The sequence below is a fragment of the Misgurnus anguillicaudatus genome, unplaced genomic scaffold (assembly GCF_027580225.2).
Source record: "Misgurnus anguillicaudatus unplaced genomic scaffold, ASM2758022v2 HiC_scaffold_28, whole genome shotgun sequence".
Classification (NCBI taxonomy): domain Eukaryota; kingdom Metazoa; phylum Chordata; class Actinopteri; order Cypriniformes; family Cobitidae; genus Misgurnus; species Misgurnus anguillicaudatus.
In genome coordinates, this window is record NW_027395278.1 from 4,414,561 (window position 1) to 4,435,715 (window position 21,155).

Consider the following 21,155-nt stretch of genomic DNA (forward strand, 5'->3'; position numbering starts at 1 on the left):
TGCACCTTTAAGGTAACCATATAGTTGATGGTACACACTGGAATCCATAGCAGGAAATACAAATACTATTTGTATACTAAGTCAATGGGTACCGTCAACTGTGTGCTTACTGTCATCTATCAAAATATCATCTTTTGTGTTCAACAGAATAAATAAACTCGTATAGGTTTCTTAAACAACATAAGGGTGAGCAAACTGACAGAAATTCGATTTTTGGATGAACTATCCCTTTAATGCAAATTCTCAAAATCCCACTACATTTAATTTAGACTGCAAACTCACAAGTCTGGTAAAGCATTTCCTTGTTTAAATTATGTAATATAAAGGCTGTGGTGTTTTAAATTCAATAAGCGCAGAAAATTCATGTTTTATAAGTGTATGCATGAAAATAATATCTTTAATACATCACCTCCTTACATAAACTTGTGATATATATATACATCTTTTTTTATTAAAGTTGGCTTTAAGAAACATTTCACAAAAAATATACAAAAATGTCTTTACAAATGATATTTACATTGGAAAAAAACATGCGTTGAGCACATATTTCAACCAGAATGTTACACTGAAGGAGAGAAAATATTGCATTTCATATCCTCAGTTAATTCTGATGCGAGACAGTCCAGTTAAACAAAATCAAATCTGATAAAAAATGAATTATTCAACTTTAATTCATAATCAGAATGAAATATGATGTTATAAAGGCTTCAGCAGCAACAGTGATTGAAGATAAGACAGCAATGAAACAACATCATCATTCATTTTCTGAGGGAATAACTGTATTACTCTTTTTTTCTATACTCTGTTATCTCAGACATTAAAGAAAAAGCATACAGTTTGTACCTATTCAAACAAACACACGTACACACATATCTCAAGTTACTAAACAAGCTAAAGTTGCTACATATAAGGTTAGGAGTATTACGGGAGACTGAGGTTTAATGATCGAATACCACGTTCAAGATCAACATTGAAACTACCACAGTGAGCAGGTCAAGTATACAGTGCATAGAATGCTTTGGCATGCTGACTTCCTAGAATATAACACAAGTGTTACATTCAGGGAGAAGGCCACAGGAGATCTATGAATATTCACCATCAGAGAAACTATTATTAATTAAATAAAACCAAACGTTTCCAAAATAAACCCATCACAACTAAAAAACACTCCACAGGTAGTTTAAGGCTAATCGTACGTAGCTTGCTACAAGAGCTTTATCGTTTGGAAGAAAATCTTTGAAACAATGACACAAACAAACTTCTTTAAAAGTGTGTGGTAAACACATACAGTACATATCTGACAAGGTCTTTTACATTGGTCACGGCGTTTCCAAAGGTCATTCAGAAACGGTTCAGTTTATGTATGTGTAACAAGGCCAGCAGCTCATTAAGATCCATGCACCTGGTAATCGAGCAGAATTACTCCATGATTCTGTTCATTCATGCAGTCATCTGGGCTCATTGTGGATTTGAGGCATAAGAGGATGGACGAAAATGGTGTTCCCTCAGTGAGGAGCATGGACACATCTCCACACAAACAGGCTAAATGACCAAAAAGACAAAGAGAAAGTATAAATATATTAAAAACATTAAAAACAAGAATGCTTTTATCAAAAATGAATAAGCTGTCTACCTAAATATAGACCTTTTGCGTGTTTGCAAACAGAGATGACGTTTTTTGTGGGACGGAGCCCAACTGGTGGCAGAAAGTGAATACTTCTCAATAGCGGTGTGAAGTGTTTTAGCATTAAACTGTGATTTTTAAGGATCCGGTGATCTGTAGAAGTCTGTTTCCCCTATATTTCTCTTAAGTGTAATGTTTCTTATAACGTTTTCACCAAGTTACGTTTATTTTTTTAATAAATTAAAAGTTTAAATGGCTTGGCTACTAATTGTGTGCATGTATTTAATGTATATGTATTGTTCTTTATTGGTAAATCAATTATTTTTACAGTATGAATTGCTGAAGTACTTATAAGAGCAATATCATGTATTCTGTATAATGTCATTTATTAAATATTTCATCATTTCCTGTTTTCAATTTCTTCCTTATATTTTAGCCTACGTGTTTGTTCTAAAACTATTATGTTTACATACAAATTAATTTGTATTGGCCTGTTTATATATTATTAACACTTTACATCGTGTGTGTGTGTGTGTGTGTGTGTGTGTGTGCTATGTTTATATATTTATTAGTAAACACCATAATTTAAAACAAACAGGAAGAAGACAGAAGGTAAAAAGAAGTAATAGAAAACAAAAAAAAAAAATGAAAACTTTAATAAATGGTAATATTATTGATATTATGAACTCATTCAAATCTTTAATCTTTCTAAATAAATTATAAACGCAACGTGATGAAAACGCTATAAGAAACACATAGAGGGATCAGACTTCGACAGAACACCGGATATCTTCTCTAATTATTTTCTATTCAAATTATTAAAAGATTTTCAGATGATTTCATCACTCCAGTCTGTCCGGTTGAGGGCTTTTATTGCAACCATAAACACCTAAGTTTATCTTCAAATGGTGTCTTCGACGACGGTATACTATAAAAATGAAGGTCATCTATTTTGGCATTCCTATTCTGACACTCAACAGCACAACAAAACATTTTCTAGTGAGTTGTATTGTTCAGTTCACTCGTGTCTAATTCATTTCCACTGTTTTTCTGCCACCACATACGCGCGTGACGTAACTGTGACGTCGACTCGCAAAAGGTCTATACTGTATATCAAATGGCGCTTTTTTCATTGCATAGTACCCCACGGTTTAGTTTAGTTTGGGTTGGGTCAGTTCACCTCACTTTGGCGTGGTTAGCTTTTACATTGAATTTGGTATCACTTCGCAGTGGGAGGGATTATAGGCGTGTCGTTATATTTGCGCTGCCTACTGCTGTGACATCATACAAGTGAGAGCATCGTTGTACATTCCCATTCATTTATTTATGTCTCAGTCCGCCACAAAATTAAAATCGGTCACCACAAATTGATGTTTGCTCATCGCGTTTATCACTAACGTTACCTCTGCCTCTGTTTCGTTCAAACACCCGTGGCGTCAGTAGTTGACGCACTCCGCTGAGCCTCATTTAAGTTGCATTTAAGCATATCTTGCGAATGTGTCGCCACAAACTGAAAAAAATTGTTATGGTGTTCCTGATTCTCAACCTGTGGATGTCTTTCATTGCTAAAGGGAGTTTGGAAACTTATAACAGAGCACAGATGACAACAGGTTTGCTCGAGCGCAAGCTAAATCTAATCTTTTACATTATAGCAATGACGCTGGTAGTGATGATTCTCTCAGACCAATCATTGATCTACTGTGTTTTCACGTCACGTTTGGTATCAGCTCGGGTCGCTTGGAACCTCAACGAAGGTGGTACGAAAAAAAGTATCAGGTACTACGTACTGCACCCAATGGAAAAGCTCCCAAAAGTAAGCTGACCTGACCCAAACTAAACCAAACCAAACCAAACCGTGGGGTACTATGCAATGGAAAAGCGCCAAAATACTTGCATGTAAAATGTCCCCAGTTAATTAATATTGTCTGGCGGAAGAGCACTTAGTTTGCAGCCTTTTTTGCCTTGGCGCGCAGTAACATCATCACTCCTGACTACTCCACGTCTCGCTCAAACTTTCATCAATATTACTGCGCGCCAATGTCGAAGTGCTTGCAAACTAAGTGCTCTTCCGCCATTCAATATAGTTCTCATTTTTTATTCCTTTTGAAAAATTGCCACGTTTTATTTTGTGCCACCAAACTTACTTGTGTAACTACTCATGTAACAGTCTTTAAATAGGGAAAACATGGAAGTGTTTGGTGGCTTCTAAATTCATCCCTGTTTGGATCCTAAGGAATGAATGGTGCTAGGCTAAATGCTGCTAACACATTCACAATGTTCTGTACAAAGATGAAGTGCACGCATTGAAAAAGATAGGTATGTATTTATTCGTCTAATTTAAGGTAAGAACATAGTAAAATATTGAAAAACGAGTGTTTTCCTTTAAAAAGTGCAACAAGGGATTTTTACAGTGTACAAAGTCACATAAGGGGCTTGAAAACCTGTGCGCATGCTCAGTAGGTAAAACAACCTTAAAAAAGATGTTTTAGTGCAATTTGAGTTAGGAAACAAAAGTTATGGTACAGTTGATGTCAGGTTTAATTGGTGGTTCAAAAAATTTTGGTTTATTGTGATTTTAGCGCGTGACTTTAGAGGTATCTCTCTTTGCCCATTCAGTAAATACCTGCCCAGAGACAAAATGGCCACCTTGCACAAAGCACAAAACGTATAATAATAACTCTTTGAAGAACAATAGGGTCCTCGCACCTCAGTGCTCGGGCCCTAATTATTCTTACCACATGGGAACTAAACATTGGCAGTACTGAAACTGTCAAGTCATGCTGCTTTTAAAAAGGGAAGAGTTTAAAGTTTGTGAACCAAGAGAAATATTATAAAAAAATAACAGCAATGTCTAACAGAACAAACCTTCTATCATCACCTCCGGCACTGACGACAAAGCGATCCCCATTTATGAAACGGATGTTGGTCAGGTGGGCAGAGTGACCCAGAAAACGTTTGTGCTTGGCCTGAGGACACAATTTCTAGTGAGACTATTATACATTTATCATTGAAATAGCAGAGATATGCGGAGTAAGGGAAAGGTTTTAAAAATATATGACATATAATAGTAGACAGATTTGCTCAGCCATCCTTTGCTTGATATAGGAATATATAATGTTTAAAAATATATATAAACATTCATTAACCAGTTGAACTTTGGCTGTGAAAATGCACTGGGTTGGCAGTATTGTGTTTTACAGAAGTTATAACACAGGAAATCGAGTCACATTTAATTTTTATTGTCTGATGTCTTGTCACATGGCACAATTTCCTTATTATTCAGTAAATATATTATGCAGAAACAGTGAAAATTAGTATTTGGTATCTGTTTACTGACTGTCGGGTTTAAAACCACAAAAGCACATTGGAGTGGTTTACCAGACAAAACTTATTCTAGTCCCAGATTAAAATGCATGTTTGAGCTGCTTCAATGTAAAAACATCTTGCACTGGTGTATCTTAACATATATCATATTTTTGTCTCAAGTTGCACACCAGCGATGTTTTTTGTAAGTTCTCTTTTTAAAAACGACTTAAAAGCATGTTCTAATATAACTAAGGCCTAGTCTCGGCTTAATCTAAACCTGTCCGGGAAACTGCCCCTTAAAGGATTAGTCTATTTTCTTAAAAAAAGTCCAGATAATTTACTCACTATCATTTTATCCAAAATGTTGATGTCTTTCTTTGTTCAGTCGAGAAGAAATTATGTTTTTTAAAGGAGAACATTACAGGATTTTTCTCATTTTAATGGACTTTAATGGACCCCGACACTTAACACTTAACTCAACACTTAACAGTTTTTTTCACAGGAGTTTCAAAGGACACGAAACGATCCCAAACGAGGCATAATGGTCTTTTCTAGCGAAACGATTGTCATTTTTATAAGAAAAATAAAAAATATGCACTTTTAAACCACAACTTCTCATCTATCTCCCCGGTCCTGTGATGCACCAGCGTGACCTCACGCAATACGTCATCCCGTCAAGAGGTCACAGATGACGAATGCAAAACTACGTCTCAGTGTTTACGAGTGTGGAAAAAGAGGACCGTTCCGACGTTGTTGTATGTCGAATGATACTAATTAATGTCTTTGTGTCAGTTTGTTGTTTAAAATGGTCCGCAAATGTGTGTTTCATATATGTAACACGTGACCTTGCTCTGTCACTACGCAATTACGTGAGGTCGCACTGGCACATCACAGGACCGGAGATAGACGAGAAGTTGTGGTTTAAAAGTGCATAATTTTAATTTTTCTTGCCAAAAATGACAATTGTTTCGCTAGATAAGACCCTTATACCTCGCTTGGGATCGTTTAGAGCAGTGGTTCTCAAACTGGGGTCCGGGGCCCCCAGGGGGGCCGCAAGATGGTGCCAGGGGGGCCCCAGTTTTATGACATTTTTATAAAATACATTAATTTATCATGAATTCTGTGAAATTAAACCTAAAAAAAAATAAGGCAGCACTACTTTGTATAGTTTAATGTTTTGTTTAATTAAAATGTGAAGTTTTAGAACTGTTTTTTTGTCATAAATTTTCTTTGGGGGGGCCGTGAAGGAATGCACCGCACACAAAGGGGGCCGCACGCTGAAAAAGTTTGAGAACCACTGGTTTAGAGCAGTGGTTCTCAAACTTTTTCAGCGTGCGGCCCCCCTTGTGTACAGTGCATTCTTTTGCGGCCCCCCGAAAGAAAATTTATGACAAAAACAGTTCTAAAATTTAATATTTTAATTAAACAAAACATATTAAATTATACCTAGTAGTGCAGTTGGTTAGTTGGCTTATTATTTTTTAGGTTTAGTTACACAGAATTCATGATAAATGAATGTATTTTATAAAATGTTATAAAACTGGGGCCCCCCTGGCACCATCTCGCCCCGGCCCCCAGTTTGAGAACCACTGGTTTAGAGTCCTTTGAAACTCAGTTGAAAAAAACTGTTAAGTGTTGAGTGTTGGGCTCTATTAAAGTCCATTCAAATGAGAAAAATCCTGGAATGTTTTCCTCAAAAAACATAATTTCTTCTCGACTGAACAAAGAAAGACATCAACATTTTGGATGACATGGTGGTGAGTAAATTATCTGGATTATTATTTTTTTTTGAAGAAGAAGAAAATGGACTAATCCTTTAATCTGACATGATTTTTCTTCTCATATTAGTAAGTGACTTGGCTTAATCTTCCAAATAAACATTGTGCCAGATATAAAATGTCTTTTTTCATATTTATTTGTTTTTAGAACCCACAGTCCAAGTCCACATCGGCTAGGCGGCTACTGACAAAAGGACATTTTGAATAAAAAAGTAATGTGGGTTTAAAATGTCATGATGCAATGACCGTTTAAAGGATAATTCCGGTATTTAACACTTTGAGTCTCATTTCTGGTTTGTTTTGAATGAACTACAGTGATGGACACTGAAATTTCGACAATGGGTCGTGTTTTGACTTTGACTCGTTTAGAAGCGTCTCTTGACTGCTTTAGAATGGAAGTCAATGGCCATGCACAAACATGTCATTAAAACAACACTTAACGTTCATTTTCAAAACTGTGCTACTCACCGAGTGGTTTGTGGTGTTCGTTGATGATTAAAAACAAGTAGTGTAGCGAAATACAGTTTCTGTGGTGTTTTATTTGCCATTTTGTAAAATTCCATTGACTTCTCTTGGAAGACTTATTGCTCGCTGATATATCACTCCGCCGCTGGAAACGGAAAAGGGGTCTGTTTACATGTGGTTGTAGTTTTTTCGATCGGTTTCTCTCAGAATAAAATTTTCCCATGTTTGATGGATCAGTGACCAGCCTTAGGTTTGAAGTTGAGCTCGATTGTGACTGTCTATACGCTAGACACCGAGTTCCATTCAGCGTCCTTGTACGGCAAAGTTTTTGTCGCCATCAAGTGGTCGGGAGTGTGCTGACGCTTTAGACTCAAATATAGAGCGGAAGTATATACGCGGTTGTAAGGTATCTGAACAAATAGTTCCAGTATAGCAAATAACACAAATTGAAAATATACATTGCACCGATATATTTGTTTTTACTCATCAACGAACACCACAAACCACTCGGTGAGTAGCCCAGTTTTGAAAATGAACGTTAAGTGTTGTTTTAATGACATGTTTGTGCATGGCCCTTGACATCCACTCTGAAGCAGTCAAGAGACGCTTCTAAATGAGTCAAAAAGTCAAGACACAACCCATTGTCAAAATTTCAGTGCCCATCACTGTAGTTCATCCAAAACAAACCAGAAATGAGACTCAAAGTGTTAAATACCGGAATTATCCTTTAACAAGTTATCACTAATAAATAAATAAACTAAATTATATTTGCACATGTTAAGTGTATTTTTACATTATTCAAGAATAAGGTGGTGAACTTACAAATTTCTCTGGACAGGGAAAGTCGAACAGCTTTACCATTCCAAAGTCATCGCCTGTGACAATGTTGATGCCAGAGTGAGAGACACAAGCACAGGTAACATCTGCTTTATCTGTGTTCCTAGACCAAATGCCCACCACCTCGTCCCCTAGGACACTACAGAGACAGTTAAGATCAGATTACATGTACAGTACACAACATACTACAAATGGGCAACAAATGTTGTTTAATCAAAAGGAATAATTAGATTCTTAAAGCCACAAAATGTAAAATTTTTGTAATAAAATATTGCATAGTCTGATATATTTCATAGAGTTGTGTAAGCTACTTACATTATCTAAAAAGTTCCCAAGGATTTGAAAATTCAGAGAAATTACTATTTTAAATAAAGTTTCATCCCTTGTCTTCCTTATAATTTTCGCCCCTTTAGTGACTTGAAGGGACACTCCACTTTTTTAAAATATGCTAATTTTCCAGCTCCCCTAGAGTTAAACATTTTTTTTTTACCATTTTGAAATCCATTCAGCTGATCTCCGGGTCTGGCGCTACCACTTTCAGCATAGCTTAGCACAATCAATTGAATCTGATTAGACCATTAGCATCATGCTAAAAAATAAGCAAAGAGTTTCAATATTTTTCCTATTTAAAACTTGACTCTTCTGTAATTACATTGTTTACTAAGACAAACTGAAAATTAAAATTGTGATTTTCTAGGCCGATATGGCTAGGAACTATACTCTCATTCATTCTGGCGTAATAAAGAAGGACTTTGCTGCCATACTATGGCTGCAGGAGGCGCAATGATATAACGCAGTGCCTGAAAATAGTCCCCTGCTATTGAAAGTTACCAAGGGGACTATTTTCAGGCACTGCGTTATATCATTGCACCTCCTGCAGCAAAGTCATTGATTATTACGCCGGAATGAGAGTATAGTTCCTAGCCTTATCTGCCTAGAAAATTGCAACTTTTAATTTTCCGTACACTATGTACACGATGAAACTACAGAAGAGTCAAGTTTTAAATTGGAAAAAGATTGAAACTTTTATTTTTGAGCGTGATGCTAATGGTCTAATCAGATTCAATGGATTATGCTAAGCTATGCTAAAAGTGGTAGGACCGTCAGACCCGGAGATCGGCTGAATGGATTCCAAACTGTAAAAATCAAATGTTTAACTCTAGGGGAGCTAGAAAATGAGCATATTTCCAAAAAAAGTGGAGTGTCCCTTTAATATCTGCACTATCCTCAGTTTCCGGTTGCAGAAACTGTGGCAACATGAGTGGACAAAGTGGCGGTAATACAGCATCTACCGTGCAACTGTTGTGCCTTACAGCTAATTCATTATGATGGCATAAAATAATGTGACTAAACGTACAGGTAAAACAAACGTTAATTTATGACCTCACCCATGAATATGATTAGCAAATACCAGAGGTCTCTGGATGGTGAAAACAATATTGCCTTCATAACATCATTACGTTTCACCTTTGTTATTGCATTATTGTGAAATAGCGACCTCTAGTGGTGTATAATAGTGGTATATTCATGACGAGAACTGGTTAATCCATACACAAGTTAAATTCACACAAGTTAATTCAGACACAGGTTGGGGGAGGGAAAATTTGGCCTCCAATTTTGCCTAACATGCATGTTTTTGGCTCTGGGAGGAAACCAGAGTACCCAGAATGAACCCACGCTGGCACAGGAAGAAGATGCAAACTTCACACAGAAAGGCCATCTGACCTAGCCAGGGCTCCATATTGTGGCTTTAAAAGACTGATGTCATGCATCAAGGATATACTTTTTTATTACTATATATATATATATATATAATAAATGAGAAACTATGTCATGCAAAAGTCAGTTATAGTACCTTGTCCATGTGGCCCAAGTAATTCTGTCTATCATGGCTTGCTCAGTGACCTGTTTCCCAGAAGGCACCTCATAGACAACACGTTTATAAGCACCAGTGGACAGCTGCAGAGAAAAATACATAGAGAGTGAATGAGTTTGTCTAGAAACAATTTCCCAATCAGCACTTTTAAAGATTGTAATAAGTAATAAGTCTTTTTTTAAACCCTATACCTGCACATAGCAGCTGTCAGCAGAAAAATCCATCTGCATGACAAAGCTAGGGATGTCTCGGCAGCAGTTGATGCGGTTCAGCTGTGGTCCTAATGTCAGGTCATAAAAATCGACAGCATTTTCACTAGAACCCACAGCCAGGTATCGGGAGTCTGGACTGAACCTGAATAGAAGAAAACTTGAGCTGTTGCATGCACCACGTTAATATCGTATTAATATTCATGAAAAATGGCTTTTGATCATTCTGCATTTTCATCAGGCAAAGAAATGCACACGTGGACAAGAAGGACCCTCAGACCAACATTTAAAATGGGCAATTACAGTTCACTTTATTCATTTGATGATAATGGATCTCATTAGACATGCTGTATTGATTCTCTTGTTAATGTGATGTCACACTAACAAAGCCCTGCCCACAGCCTTTGACTGAAGCATTTCTAAATGTGTATAGATACTATCGTCCCAGAATGTATTTATCTAATTCAGATTTATTTTTAAATGAAAGCTGTAGCTCATTTGTATTTAAAGGGACACTCCACTTTTTTTGGAATCCACGTTTTGGAATCCATTCGGCTGATCTCCGGGTCTGGCGCAATGATATTACGGAGCAGCCGAAAATAGTCCCCTTAGTATCGTAAGCACGTAAGCGCTGGAGCGCGCTGCGACGCTTCGATAGCATTTAGCTTAGCCCCATTCATTCAATGGTACCATTTAGATATAAAGTTAGAAGTGACCAAACACATCAACGTTTTTCCTATTTAAGACGAGTAGTTATACGAGCAAGTTTGGTGGTACAAAATAAAACGTAGCGCTTTTCTAAGCGGCACTCGAAACGCGGAGATCAAGCGTCGCAGGGCGCTCCAGCGCTTAAGTCCATGCACACAGATGATAGAGGGATGTATCAACAATTCTTAGTTAAGGTAATAACATATTTTAATATTGAAAATGAGTAGACTATTCCTTTAAGGCTTCACCTGATATCTTGAATGGCAGAGCGTCGATCTCTTTTCTTCCCCCATATTTTGAGTGAGGTGACAAGGAGGATAATGAATTCTCCATTCTTCATGCCGATGGCCACCATGTCGCCCTCTGGGCTGTAGCTCACCGTGCGCGCAGGATGGCCGAGGCTCACCTTATTCACCATCTTCTGTGTTTCCATACAAGAGAACGTATTAAACGATTTTATTGCAGAAGGACAGCTCCCACTGCAAAGACATTATGATTTGCTACATTTACCCTCTCTGAAATATCCCAAAGGCGAACAGTGCCATCCTCCGCAGCCGATAGGAAGACGTCTCTGGTGGGGTGAGCTCCCAAACCCCAGATAGGACCATCCATGTGTCCGTTCACCAGAATGTTACACGCTGCATTCTTCTCACCAACTTCAATGATCTCCGCGTTTCGAGTGCCCACAAGAATCTTCCCCTGAATAGTGATGTTACATGAGAATATGATATGATACAAAATATATAACAGCAGTCATTATTGAGCTGCATAGTTTTTGCATAGTTAGAATAGCTAATATGGATCTTATTAAATATTTGACACACACAATTGCTTAAATATATAATGGTCCACTTACAAACCTACAGGCAATTATTTTCACATCGCTAATGTACAACTTTTGTAAAAAACAAATTTTTTCTTTACTGCCTGTACTAATATGGACTTCCTCTGTAAATCCGCTTGCAACAATGCAAAATTGTGAAAAGTGCTATTAAAAAATTTACTTGAATTTTCACCACAACATTCAAAGTTATTGATGACCAACTTAATAATAAATATAGATAAATAGTCCATTCAATTAAAAGCAAATTAAAAGCTATTTTTAAAAGCTATTTATAATAAATGCTTTTCGTAACCAAAAATGCTCGGAGCAGCAAAATAACAACTGGCAGGCTGAATGTCTGTTAAGTAAGTGTGTTGCACAGTACAGTGATGTTGGGTATGTGCTGTACCTTGCCCCGGCACACAGAGCGCACACAGTCTATGATCTGGCCTGTCTCCAGTCTGAAAGCTCTGCAGCGCTTCAGTTCCTGATCCCAGAGTTTCAGTGCACCACCCTCCTTAGACCTGCAGAGGGCAGAACACACAAAACCTCTCATTCACTACACCAGTAGCTCCCAACCTTTTTCACTTTAAGGCCCTCAAGTTGCCCACAACAATATTTGAAGGCCCCCACTCACTCAATTTTTTCCACATAAAATTATCTAGAACTTGGAATGACTAGGCAGATGTATATTTGCTACTAAAATGGCCAAAAAAATAAGAAACAGTTTGATTTTTGCTTGTTTAGCTTATTTTAATGCTTGTTTTGTCTAATTCTGAGGATCCCTTGGAAATCTGCTAAGAAAGCCCTGTGGGCCCTGAACCGCTTGTTGGGAAACACTGCACTACACTAGCCAATAATAACTTTATAATAATATCATTATATGCATTTAAATTAAAATATTGTAAAGTCAGTTTTTCTTTAAATGGTAAAATGTAAACAAAATGTTGATTACAACATCCTGTTTGCAAGGCAATATATAATTTTTTGTTCAAGAAATTATCCACTTATTAAGTCATGACACGCCACAACTTCTGGGTCCAAACGATTTCATCAATCTAGGGTGACCATACGTGCCATTCTTTCCGGACGCGTCCTGACCAGAATTTCAGTACATCTTCCGGAACTCGTATTTGTTGACCGCATACGCCAGTGGTTTTCAAACTGGGGGCCGGGGCCCCCAGGGGGCCGCGAGATGGTGCCAGGGGGGCCCCAGTTTTATGACATTTTATGAAATACATTAATTTATCATGAATTCTGTGTAATTAAACCTAAAAAATAAGGCTACTAACCAACAGCAGTACTTTTTTGTATAATTTAATGTTTTTTTTTATTAAAATGTTGAGTTTTAGATCAGTTTTTTGTCACAAATTTTCTTTGGGGGGCCGCAAAGGAATGCACCGTACACAAGGCATACGCCATTCAGTTAAAAACATAAGACATACAATTATAGTTTCATTCTTACCTTAATAAGTAAGGGTTGCTTTTCTGTAATAATAATAATAATCCTCTATGACTTATGCGGTCAACAAATACGAATTCTGGAAAACACACCTGAAATCCTGGACAGGACGCGTCCAAGAAGAATGGCACGTATGGTCACCCTACATCAGACACTTTAAAGGAAAACACCACCGTTTTTCAATATTTTACTATGTTCTTACCTCAACTTAGACAAATTAATACATACCTATCTTTTTTCAATGCATGCACTTTATCTTTGCACAGTGCTTTGTGAATGTGTTAGCATTTAGCCTAGCCCCATTCATTCCTTAGGATCCAAACAGGGATGAATTTAAAAGCCACCAAACACTTCCATGTTTTCCCTATTTAAAGACTGTTACATGAGTAGCAACACGGGCAAATATGGTGGCACAAAATAAAACATGGTGATTTTAAGTAGATTCATCCCTGTTTGGATCCTAAGGAATGAATGGGGCTAGGCTAAATGCTAACACATTCACTACGCGCTGTGCAAAGATGAAGTGCAAGCATTGAAATAAAGATAAGTATGTATTAATTTGTCTAAGTAAAGGTAAGAACATAGTAAAATATTGAAAAACGGTGGTCTTTTCCTTTAAATGTCCAGTGTCTAGATTTTAAGCGGCATCTAGTGGTAAGACTGTGAATTGCAACCAATGGCTCAGTCCACAGCTCACCCCTCCCTTTCAAAGCGCATAGTGAAGCTACAGTAGCCGCCACAGGACAAAAACATCATCCTTTAAGACAACATAGTGACAAAGTGTCTGACTAGCAGTAGCAACCAGTAAGTTTGGCAAGTAAAAATGTCCTGTCCAAACGTTCAACTTCAATAAGAAATATAGTAACACAGGAAAAATAGTTTATGATGATCAGATCGCTTACGGTCGTTCCTTGCCTCCTGTGACAATGAGCCCGTCACGTAATGTGGTGTACATGGTAAACACAGGTCCAGTGTGAGCCTTGGCCACGATTCTCACTAGAATGTGTTCCTTCCACACACACACATCTCCACTAATGGTACCTGTAAATGTCAAGTTATTCTGAAAAGAAAACAAACCTGGACTAATCTAGTGACCTCTAAGAAAAACAACAGCACAAACATAGCAAAGCACAGCATTTTTATATCCTTTTATAGTACTAAACATGTAATGGAGCCCTTTAAAAGCTCTTGTTCATGTGAATGTCTGGACTTTTGAATACAACCAGACAATGTTTTGAATAAGTTATTAGCTGACGCAAACAAATGCACAAATACACACACATGCTTGCATGTATACATAAATACCTACTAAATACAGACTTTCCACAAAAAAGTATTCACCCATAAATTGATCTGTCATCGTTTACTCACCCTTATGTTGTTTCAAACCCATAATATTTTATTTTTACATGGAACACAAAAGAAGTTATTTTGCGGCTCTCTATTTTATTTATAGTCCTGTACATAAAAATATGACAACATATGAGCCACAACAGGTTTGATCCATCATTGGTTCTTGCTTGCAACGCGACCGCTCTTCATTGACGGCTAATCTAACGCAACATGCCTACTTCAATGTATGTAAGTATTTTAATTTGAAATCTTTCAGCTAATAGTGTTTTTGGTCTGTCCTCACTCAAATCTCATATGTGCTGTAGCGCACAATTCATATTTTAAGTTAACATCCCCAATTGACATTCCTGTATGTTAGAGTCTCCAGAATCAGTGATGTGTGGGTTGATCCAAAATGAACGGGTGTCTGCAGTCACCCGTGGTCACGAGTCATCCAAAAATATTTTAATGATGTTCGGGTCGTGGTTGGTCAGGTCATTTGAAATAAAGATGCCAATGAACTATTTGAAACAATTACTACTCCTAAAAAATGCGGGTTGGGTACAAGATATATATTTTTTTTGCGGTCCAAGGTGCGGGCGGGTTAGTTGAAAACGTCGATTGGGTGCGGAATATTATAAGAAACTGTAAAAAGTAGTGGTTTGGAACAACACAAGAATGAGTTAATGACAGATATTTGCAATTTTGAGTGAACTCTTTCTAACAATGACATTCAAATTAAATTAAATTAGAAACAGGGCCTTACTTACAGCTCCAAATGCTACTGACAGCATGGTTTGCATGCGGGCGTCCTCGATAGAGCTTAGCACTCCTTTTTTACTAAGCAGAGCTCTGCCAGCCAGCGTCCAAAACCGCACATGTTTTATCCCCACTGACACAAACTGAGTATCCGAATCGGGTCTGAACTCAGCCACGAAGATTCTCTGGGAATGACCGGCCCGACTGGCTATCTTGGCACCTTAGTAAAAATTAGATCACAAACATGACAAAATACCACATATAGTAACTGATACCATCACCTAAACATTTAAAAGCACATTGCTGTGGGTGAACTCGAATTTACCTTCCTGCCACTTCCAGATAGTGAGAGTGTGTTGCGGGTCCAGACCCACGGAGAGCAGCAGTTTGCCGGTGGCACTGAAGCTTACGGAACAAACGCCACGGGAATGATGGCAGCGGAGCACCGAAAGAGTCTGTTTGTTCATGGCTTCCCACACATGGATAGATGGAGATGTAGCTACGAATACACATATATTCTAGTTATGCATTGCTTTTTACATTTAGTAAAAAATTTAAAGGAACATTATGTAAGAAATGTATATCAATTAATCATAAAATGGCCCTGATACGTCACTAGACATTAAGAAATAATTTTCATTTCAAATACTTATATGACTCACAACAGTGGTCTGGCCAGGATATTGTCATTTAAAAAGTGGAGTTGCAGCCCTCAACTGATGTTTATGTTGTGTATTGGCCACAAGTTTTGTGATTGCAGTACCAGTTTTAGCCACAAGTTTTGTGATTGCAGTACCAGTTTTGGCCACAATCCTACATACTGTTCCTTTAACCAGAAGTTATAACTGTAAGGAACATGTGAGATTCTTATTTGTTTTCCACCAGTTTTGACGCGTATCTTGCTTTCTTGTATATATCACTCAAAGTCCTTATTCCTTTAAAGTGATTTATTCTTCTTCCAAATTTCAATACAGACTCACATTTGCAAATACAGCATAATCCAACAATGTTTTCTCAACAACTTATTTGAAGAGATCTATAAACTTAAATATGCTATATTATAAAATAATGAGACGATAGTGAGACGGTCAAAAGCTTGTGTTCTTCCACTAAATTATGAGCACGTATCGCATGTGCGTCGACAACTCTTTAAAGGTGAACTACAAAAAATGACGTCACTGCACATGCGCATTAGGAACAAATATAAACCAGATAAATATAATACACACAACAGGAACTGACTTATTTACAACCATTATTGTACCAAAATTACATAATAAATTCTCAATATGGATTATGGCTCTTACATACCCGCCCCTAATTGACAGGCAAGCAGACTGACAATTATTATTATTTTTAACAAAAACGATAGAGCCATGCTAAAGAAATATGTACATTATGCATCACGTCAAAGACAATAAGTGTCTATTATCAGTCCTTTTAAGGCAGAGAAACACTCTATTTGAGAAGTGTTAACAGTCCATTTCACAAATAAGGCACAACTTGTCAACAGGCCTTTCCAAGGTATTGGTCTTAGTTTTAACCAACACACGTCTTACCAGTCCTTTGTTATCTGGGAACGTTTTCATGATTCTTCCACAGATCCATGAGTTTCTTGGTGACGAGTCATCTATTATCAAGACAACATCTCCAACTTTAAGGTTTTTCTTTTAGTCCATTTTTGCCGCTCCTGAAGCAAAGGCAAATACTCACGCACCCACCGCTTCCAGAATAGGTCAGCAAGATATTGAATTTGTTTCCACTTGCGACGTGCATACATGTCTTCTTTTTTGAAAAGTCCAGGAGGTAAGGCTTGTTGTCCTTTCATTAATAACAGGTGATTAGGTGTTAAAGGTTCTGGATCGGTGGGATCATCCGTTGAAATGGTAAGTGGTCTGTCGTTTATTATTGCTTCCACTTCACACAGGAATGTATGCAAGCTCTCATCAGTAAGTGTTTGTTCTTTCAACACAGATTTTAGGATTTTTCTAACAGACCTTATCTGTCTTTCCCACACTCCACCGAAATGAGATCCAGAAGGTGGGTTGAACATCCACTGTATTCCCTTTTGCAAGAGAGTGCTTTCAATTTTTGATTGATTCCACTGCTGAATGGCTTTGCGCAATTCAACTTCAGCACCAACGAAATTAGTGCCATTGTCACTTCTCATGATCGACACTTGACCTCTCCTGCTCACAAAGCGTCGGATTGCATTTAAACACGAGTCTGTGTCTAAAGTATGTGCAACTTCAATATGCACAGCTCTTGTTGTTAAGCAGGTAAACAGAACCCCATATCTTTTAACATTACTTCTACCTTGTTTGACCTCAAATGGTCCAAAGTAGTCAACCCCGACGTTGGTAAAGGGTGGTTGATCTGGTCTGATTCTGTCAAGTGGCAGCTCTGACATTTTCTGCTCTGCAGCCTTTGCTCTGATTTTTCTACATGTTACACATCTGGAAAGAAGCCTTCTTACAATGGAGTTTGCAGAAGGAATCCAGAATTTTTGTCGCAACTTTGAAAGCATGTAGTTCCGTCCACAATGTCCAATTCTCTCATGAATGTCTCTTAAGATTAAAGTTGTGACGTGTGAGTCTTTAGGTAAAATGATTGGATGCTTTGAATGTTCAGACATTGCAGATCTACCAAGACGACCTCCAACTCTTAGCAGTCCATCCTGAAGTGTAGGATCCATTTTAGAAAGGCAGCTGTTCTTTTTCACAGATGAGTTACCTTTTTGCAACATTGACATTTCTTCCTTGAATCTTTGGTTTTGAGTGAACTTGATGATCTCATTTTCAGCTCGTGTCAAGTCCTGCATTGTTAGAGCTTTGCAGTTTTTTGCTGTGGAATCTGTTTTACAACTCAGACCTTTTTTGTTTATGCTGTGTTGTATGAATCTGTCTTTGAATCTAAGGATCCATGCCACGGCTCTCTTTAACTTGTACCAATCAGAGTAATAAGTGATCAATTTGTTCACAGCATCTGTGCTATCCACTGCATACACTAGATTTACTGAGGCTGAGTGTTTAACTTCACTGTCATCTACTTTTGTTGACAGATCACAATTTGTCTCAGGCCAGTGGCTTTCTGGTTCTTTGAGGAAAGAAGGACCATTGATCCAGCTCACGTTTTTCATGAACTTTTCACAAGTAAGTCCCCTTGATGCACAATCTGCTGGATTCATAGATGTATTGATGTATCTCCACTGTTGTGGTCTAGTTGACTCTCGTATGGTGGCAATTCTGTTTGCAACAAACGTTTTGAAGCGAAGACCTTCATTGTCAATATATCTCAAAACAGTGGTGCTGTCAGTCCAGAATACAGAGTCATGTAAGTCTAGTTCCAGTTCTTCTTTCAGCATCTTGTCCGTTTTAACAGCAACGACAGCAGCAGTCAACTCCATACGTGGAATAGTGGTCTGCTTTAATGGCGCCACACGAGATTTCCCCATCACGAAGGCACAGTGTGCGAGTCCATCAGCATTCAACAATCTGAGGTATGAGACAACTCCATATCCTACCTCACTTGCATCCGAGAAATGATGCAGTTGTGCAGAGGTGGGCACTCCAAAGTTCACTGGTTTTATACACCTTGTTACACTGAACTCAGCTAACTGATTTAACCCTCGTAACCAAGAAGTCCATCTTTCTGCACACTGTTTTGGAATGTCCTCATCCCATGTGAGTTTTTCTTTGCACAATTGTTGCATTAGAATCTTTGATGGCAGTATTACAGGTGCTAGGAAGCCCAAGGGGTCATAGATGGAGCTTGTGACTGACAGGATTCCTCTTCTGTTTACAGGTTTTTCTTTCAAATTAATCTTGAATTTGAACACATCTGAATTGGCACACCATAACACTCCTAATGCTCTCTCTGCAGGAAGTGCATCTTTACTCAAATCCAAGTCTCTGACACCTGCAATTCTTTCACTTTCTGGAACAGAGGCCAACAAGGCACGGCTGTTGCTTGCCCATTTAGTAAGATGAAATCCTCCACTTGCACAAAGTTTTGTGAGGTCATTGTACAGAGCAACTGCTTGAGAAGAACTTGAAACAGACTTTAAACAGTCGTCTACATAAAAGTTCTTGAGAACTGTATTGACTGCTTCGACCGATGACTTGCTACGATTGTCTTCTGCTGTTTTCCTAAGGGCAAAATTAGCTACACTAGGAGAAGACTTGGCTCCAAAGAGGTGGACAACCATTTTGTATTCATCCAAGTCCTGATTTACATCTCCATTTGGCCACCATAGGAAACGAAGCATGTCACTATCCTTTTCAGGAACTCTCACTTGGTAGTACATAGCTTCAACATCTGCAATCATGGCAACTGACTCTTGTCTGAAGCGAGTGAGCACTCCGATAAGTGAATTTGTCATGTCTGGACCCTGTAGGAGCTCACTATTTAAAGACACTCCTTGAAAACTGGCAGCACAGTCAAAGACCACTCTTAGTTTCTTCTTCTGAGGATGGTATACACCGTGGTGAGGTATATACCAAACTTGACCATCTTGACGACTTAAGTGTGATTTGTTCACTTTGACTGCATAACCTTTGCTTAGCATGTCATTCATGAAACTTGTGTCCTCTGCATGAAACGAGCGATTTCTCTGAAATTTCTTCTTGATATTCAGTGCTCGCTGAACAGCAGCATTTCGATTGTTAGGCATTTGGGGAACAGTTTTCCTGATAGGAAGGTCAATGTAATAGTGGCCATCATAAAACTGCACTGAGTTAGACACAGATTCCATAAACTGGTGATCCATCTGCGACAATTCAGCTTTGTCATCACAATCTCTTTCAGGAAAATCGTGGTTGTACTGTTGTATCAGCATCTGTTCCACACTCTCAATGGAGATTCTGTTGACTGTAATGTTTGCTTGTGCATCTCCATGCATGCTTTCTTCACCAGGTTCTCTAAGAGGTCCGTTTAAAATCCATCCAAGGGCAGTTTTCACTGCATACGGCCCATCATGCTTACTGTTAATTACTTTCCAAGGCTCTAGAAGTTTGAACTCTTTATTTCCTATGAGGATTTCCACTTCAGCATCAATGTGAGGCAACTTCACTTCGCTGAGGTATGGCCATTTGTCGACATCACGTTGTTGTGGAATGTTTTCCTTTGACACTGGTATGCTCATTTGTGTAAACACTTTGGGAAGCTCAATGAAGTTGTTCTCTTCTAATCCACTCACCTCCAAGTCAGTGAGTACATAACTTTCCACTCGTTGCTTTGAGTTCATAGTGCTTAGCATCATGTCAACTTTTCTTCCATGAACATTCAATCGTCTTGCTAGTGCATCAGTACAGAAAGTGGCCGAGCTGCCTGGGTCCATAAAGGCATACACTTCCACACACTTATCACTCTTTCTGGACTTTATCTTGACCGGTACTATGGCAAGAACACAATTGTCTTCAGACCCAGTGCAGGCACTTGTCTCATGACTCACTGTGGCAGGTAAAGTGTTAACATCAGTCTTTTCAACTTTAACCATTTCCTTCTCAGGAATCTTGTCTTGTGTGGTTAAGTGTAACATGCTAGGATTTTTCTTTGCGCACAGCTGACATGTACTTCTTCTGTTACAGTCTTTGCTTAAGTGTCCTTTAACTAAGCATCCAAAGGAAAATCCACTCTTTCTTAAAAAGTCCAGTTTGTCTTTATATGCTTTAGCACCGAACTGGTAACATTGTTCCAAGGTATGGTTTTTCTCACAGAAAGCACAAGGTTTTGTGAAGGCACTGATGACTAATGTGCTGTTGGTTTTTATCGCAGTCGTGTCCTTTTGAGTTTCACCAACCTGTTTGATGTCAGTTACAAAACTGCTGCTCTTTTTTCCTTCTCTTTTTTGCTTGGTTCCTTGAAGAAACTTGTTTGTGTGTTTTTTATCACCTGCCAAAGCATCCAGATCTCCAAAAAGTGGGTTTGATATTACCTTTGCTTGTCGGTCAACAAACTCCACCAGCTGAATGAACT

The 21,155-nt window shown here is 38.2% G+C and overlaps 1 protein-coding gene across 2 annotated transcripts in view; it reads right to left on the reverse strand.

The window, feature by feature from the left end:
* Positions 1-355: 355 nt before the first annotated feature.
* LOC129417192 (echinoderm microtubule-associated protein-like 5) overlaps positions 356-21,155 on the reverse strand; it is a 157,013-nt gene continuing 136,213 nt past the window's right edge. For both annotated transcript variants that reach the window (XM_073864905.1, XM_073864904.1), the window contains 11 exons: positions 15,505-15,678; positions 15,191-15,399; positions 13,991-14,148; positions 12,036-12,150; positions 11,314-11,502; positions 11,052-11,224; positions 10,078-10,240; positions 9,866-9,969; positions 7,996-8,149; positions 4,490-4,590; positions 356-1,542 (listed from right to left, as the gene is read on the reverse strand). In XM_073864905.1, coding sequence (XP_073721006.1) covers positions 1,506-1,542; positions 4,490-4,590; positions 7,996-8,149; positions 9,866-9,969; positions 10,078-10,240; positions 11,052-11,224; positions 11,314-11,502; positions 12,036-12,150; positions 13,991-14,148; positions 15,191-15,399; positions 15,505-15,678 — 1,577 coding nt within the window. In that variant the 3' untranslated portion in view covers positions 356-1,505. The remainder of the gene's footprint in view (positions 1,543-4,489; positions 4,591-7,995; positions 8,150-9,865; positions 9,970-10,077; positions 10,241-11,051; positions 11,225-11,313; positions 11,503-12,035; positions 12,151-13,990; positions 14,149-15,190; positions 15,400-15,504; positions 15,679-21,155) is intronic.